The sequence below is a fragment of the Primulina huaijiensis genome, chromosome 18 (genome assembly GCF_012295235.1).
Source record: "Primulina huaijiensis isolate GDHJ02 chromosome 18, ASM1229523v2, whole genome shotgun sequence".
Taxonomy (NCBI): domain Eukaryota; kingdom Viridiplantae; phylum Streptophyta; class Magnoliopsida; order Lamiales; family Gesneriaceae; genus Primulina; species Primulina huaijiensis.
In genome coordinates this window covers 19063858-19070043 of record NC_133323.1, presented here as the reverse complement: position 1 = coordinate 19070043, position 6186 = coordinate 19063858, and the positions used below count along the sequence as shown (strand labels likewise).

At 34.2% G+C, this 6186-nt stretch overlaps 1 protein-coding gene across 2 annotated transcripts; it reads left to right on the top strand.

Moving 5' to 3' along the window:
* The first annotated feature begins 710 nt into the window (after positions 1-710).
* LOC140964967 (uncharacterized) lies at positions 711-5112 on the top strand. 2 transcript variants are annotated; one of them, XM_073424976.1, is made up of 6 exons: positions 711-870; positions 1651-1773; positions 1869-2042; positions 2312-2410; positions 3681-3923; positions 4564-5112. In XM_073424976.1, exons 2-6 carry the CDS (start codon positions 1690-1692, stop codon positions 4957-4959), a joined length of 996 nt encoding a protein of 331 aa, XP_073281077.1. In that variant the 5' UTR covers positions 711-870; positions 1651-1689; the 3' UTR covers positions 4960-5112. The 2 variants fall into 2 exon arrangements, with proteins under 2 accessions (XP_073281077.1, XP_073281078.1); XM_073424977.1 differs by having other exon boundaries at positions 744-870; positions 1683-1773.
* The last annotated feature ends 1074 nt before the right edge of the window (positions 5113-6186 follow it).

Sequence of the window (6186 nt, the reverse complement as noted above, 5' to 3'; positions counted from 1 at the left end):
CATGATAATAACTACCTAGAGAGGACACCAAATTTTTCTTTCAATTTTACCTTTATATGATATTAATATTACACTTTTGTTTTTTGTTATTTTTTTTAAATTTCAACACATATTTTTATTTTTATTTATTTTTAATTCAACAATTCAAATATCAATTTACTCCTTCCATAATTTGTCAAATTTCACTTTAATCCATCGATAATAATAAAAAAGATTGTACACATACGCGTCGCGTGTGCATAATAACTAGTTTTTATTAAGCATGATACTAGTAAAATAAATAAATACGTGGACCGAAAAACATGTATTTTTTTTTAAAAAAAATTTGAAAAAAAAAGTTGATTGACGAGTTTACCATTTTAAGAAGATCTTTGTTTTAAATTATTTAATTTGAGTTTCAACTCTATTTTTTTTATAAAAATAAGTCTCTTTTGACACGGTCTCACGAATCTTTATCTGTGAGACGGATCAACCCTACCGAAATTCACAATAAAAAGTAATACTCTTAGCATAAAAAGTAATATTTTTTCATAGATGACCTAAATAAGAGATTCGACCCACGAAATTTATCCGTAAAACAATCTCACAAGAATTTTTGTATTTTTATAACTCTATTTTATAATTTAATTATTGCATCCTCTATTCATGTAGGAGTTTTTGGCTACTTTTGTCTTACCTCCTTATGTTTGAAATATTTTTTTAAAAAAATTTAATATGAAAAACCCCAATCTGACCCTTCTTGCCATTATTTCAAACCAAGACAACATTCTGGGTTTACCAGATTTTCCTCTAAATTAGCTCATTTCTTCATCAAACATTAAGATCCCATTACCATTAACTTGGATTTATCCATTAAACCATATTAAGCTGGTACTCTTCCTCCAAATTATTCTTTTCTTATTGAAAAAAAAAAAGCTAATTTGTGTTAAATTTGACTCTCTTGTCATGTTCTGAGTATTGGTGTTTGTTTGATTAGCTTTGTTTTTGTTGAATTCTTTGTGGATGCTTGTAGTCGTGAAGAACATCATTGATCTTAAATTTGGGATTTTATGTTCGAGAATTCTGTGATAACGGGAAGCTGATTTTGAGAATTATTACCTGCATGTTAATTAGTTTTGATCTCTGTGCTTTCCTCTATGATTTCATGTGGGCTATGGGGAATTTATGTGAACTCTTTTTTTTAAGGTCGTTAGTTTTTCTTATTTTTTAAAACACGTTAGTATTATTTTGTGTATTGTACAGACACAAAATCTGTATTTCGTTGTGTGGAATTTTTTAAATTTAGCCAAAGTGAAAATTATAGCTCCACCAATGGTTGATTTGTATTTAGTTGATTTGGCATGCACTACAAGTCTATAAGCAAGGGATTTTGGTTCTTTAGGCAATTAGGCCTTCTGGTAATAAATTTACAGTAAAGTTTAGACAACGAGGGATTCTATTCTCAAATGTTGACGTATTGCCTTGCTAGTTCTCTATCTGTGGAGTCCAAAAAGTTGGTGGATTATGTGGCCTACGATCCATCATTTGGCGGACAAGTTAATGTGTTATTGTTTTGATTGATCACAATTTCTTAGCTATAGAACTGCAATTAAAATAGTATTATCTTTCAAAGATTTTGTTGTTTTCTTTTATATATCTTGTCTGGTACAGATTCGAAATTAATTTGAGTTAATTCTTTGAAGAAAACCAATGAGAACTATGAACATTGGGTTCAAAAAATCCACTCCAGATGGCAGTGGGAGTCCTTCGTCTCTGGAAGAAGAGCAGGGAAAGGTATCTTTTGTCTTCTATCAAGGATTTTTAGGTAAGTTTGCACACGGATGCCAGTTTATGGAAAGGATACTAGTTAATTACATGTACATTTGCAGATTAATGAGGTAAGAACGTTGATCGGGCCACAGTCCAAAATGGCCTATTACTGTTCCGATGAATCCATTTCAAGATACTTGAGAGCGCGAAACTGGAATGTGAAGAAGGCAGTTAAAATGCTTAAAGCAAGTTTGAAATGGAGGTTGGAGTATAAGCCGGAAGAGTTTCGTTGGGTGAGACCCACTTACTTAAATAAGCTAAAAAGGTCATGAGGGATGCCCAAGCTAATGCTTAATTCATGGGGTGCATGATTCCTTTTTATTCTTTATGACATCTCCTTATCTTCTCGTTTTAAGTATAACATATCGCTTCCCTCCTGTCATATTTAAATATTTACAGATTTCTGGTAAAATTTCAAAAGTTCTAAGTTTGTTAAGTGCTATTTATAGATTCTGATTCAGTTCACTTTATGTTTTTATGTATTTCTACATTTGGAAAATAGGACGATGTTGCACAAGAGGCAGAAACTGGAAAAATATACCGAGCAAGTTATAAAGATGAGTATGGGAGGCCAGTTCTTGTCATGAGACCGAGGTGCCAGGTTAAACATTAAATTTCCTCCTGTTTATACTATTTAGTAAAAATCCTTTTTATCTTAAGGGTCTACTGAATTCTTTCTATCGAAGTTATCTGTTGATTTCTATTTTCCTCATAAGTTGATTTATCTTGACTCTGGTGTGAGCATGGGTTATGGATCATGTTATGGGACGTCTAGCAAGAGGGTGATCATTCTGTTCAGTGATTTCATGGTGCTTGGACGTTTTACTTGTTTACCTATTTTAGAATACGGATTTGGAAGAGAGAACCCCACGATCTCTTGTATTTTAGTTTTGAAACTCAATAGGATATTTTTATTCCAACCTTCTCATATAAATACAAAAAGAGTCCAACTATGGAAACAAAAATCTGCAGAATCCAAATCCTACAAAATCGAAATTCAGTATCCTAAAAGAATTCAAAAAACCATAATCCTAATGATCTATCTCTCATGAGATAAACCTAAAAAATAACAACCTAGAGATAACCAAGATTCCATATTTGTATATTTCCCATGTGTAAATCTTCGATAAACTTTATCAATTGAGGCAGGTGGGCTGGATTGGGCAATGACAGACTCCATGATTGTTGTCAATCAAGTCTTTTACTTTCACACTTTGTTTTATAAAGAAAGAGGATCAAATCTGTACCCAAAATCCTTTCCAATGGTTTCCGTGTATGGTGTTTACAAGCTGCTTACCTTGACTTGTCTTACAATTCTCAAAATTTACAGACAAAAAAATGAACACAAAACTCTATCGACTGCTTGAACCATCAATTATATGATAAATAATCACAAGTATTACCGAAAACAAACAATTTTGGTAACTTGTTAGACAAAGTTGTTAGTGTTGAAGGGAAATAATTATCCATGTCGGTAGAGCAAGCAAAATGTGATCCTTGATTTTTAATAGTTGTTAATATTTGAATGGCATTGTTATACATGACTATAATATTCTGCGAAGCGATATACACTTGTTCTTACAATTATCATAGCTAAAGTCATGTATTTGATTCCAATATGTTGCAGCAAGTTGGTGCAATTAGAAGGGGTTACTTGAAGCAACAATTGTTCTCACTGGAAAAAAAACTATTGAAACTTGTTGCTTGGGTTGTGAATTAAAATATTGAGTTGCGTTGTTGTTGGTTACTAGCTCTTTTGGTGAAACACCGAACTCTCGGTGCTGTACTTGCCTTATGGGTTGTCTAATTATTTCATTTTTTCTTTATGAACTTTTTTCTTAGTTCTTATTTCATGTTGTCTGTTTTTACAGAATTCGAAGTCGATAAAAGGTCAAATTAAGTATTTGGTTTATTGCATGGAGAGCGCAATTTCAAATCTTACCCATGACCAAGAGCAGATGGTTTGGTTGATTGATTTCCATGGGTTTAATATGTCCAACATATCAGTCAACGTCACACGGGAAACAGCTTTTGTCCTGCAAGAGCAATATCCCGAGAGGCTTGGAGTCGCAATTTTATACGATCCTCCAAAGATTTTCGAACCATTTTGGAAGGTATCTTTTCATTAATCAAACTTATTTACTACATTAAGATTCTTATATATAATATATGTGTTTCTATGTACTCCAAAAGCTTCAGATTGTAATATTGTTGCTCCTTAGAATTTAATCACTTCTCTTGAGCTTTTTTCTACAGTCATGAATTTTCTTCATTGGTTTTATTTTTAAATGGATGAGAATAACTAATATTTCTGCAATGGCAATAAAAAATCAAGGAATAAATTTGCATTAAGAAGTCCCATAAAATTCAATGCTGGACTACAGATTGAAATATTTCGTCCAATCTTCATCTTGGAATATGCGTGTTTCATGTTGTTTAGCTGTCAAAAGAATTTCCTTGTTTCTTTTCCAGTTAGTCATGGCATGATTGCGTTTTAAATTTCCTTCACTGTTTCTATTCCACAATTGTGGTAAATTAAGTTTGAAAATGTATTTCGCTCTAAAAAAATGATGATAATATACTAATAGAGTTGTTTCACTCATTGTATGTGAGAACATGAAAATGTATTTTTGGCACTAATTTGAAACTATTTTGAGTAGAACATTTATATGTTGGCTCATGTTTCCAGAACATGAAAACATTTCCTAAAAGATGAGCAAACATGTTCATAATGATGTGGGATGTGGTTTACAGATTGCAAAACCCTTCTTAGAGCCAAAAACAATGGACAAAGTCAAATTTGTGTACCCAGACGACCCCAATTCAAGCAAGATTATGAAAGAGTTGTTCAACATGGAGCTGGTTGAGTCGGCTTTCGGTGGTAAAGATGATACTGGTTTTGACATTAGCAGATATGCTGAGAGGATGAGGGCCGATGATGAAAAACGGACGCGTTTTTGGACAACTAATAATAATCTTGGATCTTCAACTTTGCCACCTGCTATATCTAGCTCCAGTTTCAATGCTGCGAATTCAGACACTGATTCAGACGACTCATATGTAAAAGTAGACAAATCCTCGTCTCCTAGGTATGATGAAGAAGAAGATGATGCAGTGGCTGTTAACGCTCTACACTCAAAACAACAATAAAACACTAGGCAAACAACAATAAAACACTAGGCAAATGTGGTGTAATTTAAATTGATAGATTTTGGATCTTCCTACCTGTTAAATGATTCATGGCTTAAAGCTTAGCCACCACACATTCTGTTAACAAATAGCTCCTTTCCAGGAAAGAAATAATTTTGCGCTTATTCTCTAACCGAAGGAAGTCTTCAATATTTCTGTATGTGTATTAGTGTGCGTCGTAGAGGAATGCTACTTCCACCCCTTTTCAAAGTTGTCCCTGTTTTTTAGTTTCGGCTGTGATCAGGAGCCATTGGATCGGTTGGACCCCTCCAATGCAAAAGGGTGCGGATCTCTCTGGTGCAGCAATGACATCATCCGTCTCTAATTTCTTGGGCCCTTCTAGATGCAACCAAGTGTAGATCACTCGATGCAGCAAGAGCATTCCCCTATGTTTTTCCATGCTACAATTTCTTAGTTTTTTTTACGTGGATCATGTTGGTGATACCTTGGATCATGAGACATGAAGGAACCATCAAAAGACACCACAATCGAAAAATGAACACAAATGTTCATTGAACAGCGCGTCAGGCGCTGCTGAGGCGGCCAAAAACCCTTCACTTCCTGAAAATTCAGGCAATGCACCCTGCGCCAGGGTGGCCATCTACCGCAGGTCATGCTAGGTAGCGCTCGTCGCGTTGGGGTAGCCATTAGTCCAGGCCACGCTGCCTTGATTTTTCCAGGCAGCTCCTATGTGTGCTTGAGCTTGGGTTTGATCTCTTGGTGCTACGTTTTGAGTTTTCTTCCAACTTTCTTGCTTAATTTTTATTTATTAAGCCTAAAAAATTCTAACAATCCCCACACGAGTGAAATTAATGCATTATGTATGTGATCTCAAAAAAGAGAGTTTACACGGAGAATTGTCACATCAAGATAGGTGGTTTTGACTTTGAATATTCTTTAGCAGAATACTATTAAATTTACTAGGCCACGGAGTGAACTTGATGTCTTGAACTTCTTGACGGTATGTGTAAATCCAGACAACGGTATCTGTACGATAAATTTGCTACATTTCTTATTAACTTTTCCGATTACATCTTTTTTTTGCCATGAAACACTTTTTGATTTCCATGGTATTTCGCTAAGGTGACCCATCTTCACTCTTACGCAGACGGTCTTTTTTTAAGAGTACTCTACCATACTCAAGCTTTTAAAAGCTAAGAAAGCATTAAAAGAATAATACTTAACCTC

Excerpts from the sequence above, each read along its gene's own strand:
- LOC140964967 (XM_073424976.1), top strand. The coding sequence starts at position 1,690 with ATGAGAACTATGAACATTGGGTTCAAAAAATCCACTCCAGATGGCAGT. Across the intron at positions 1,774-1,868 it reads TGGAAGAAGAGCAGGGAAAG|ATTAATGAGGTAAGAACGTT; the intron begins GTATCTTTTGTC and ends GTACATTTGCAG. Across the intron at positions 2,411-3,680 it reads TCATGAGACCGAGGTGCCAG|AATTCGAAGTCGATAAAAGG; the intron begins GTTAAACATTAA and ends CTGTTTTTACAG.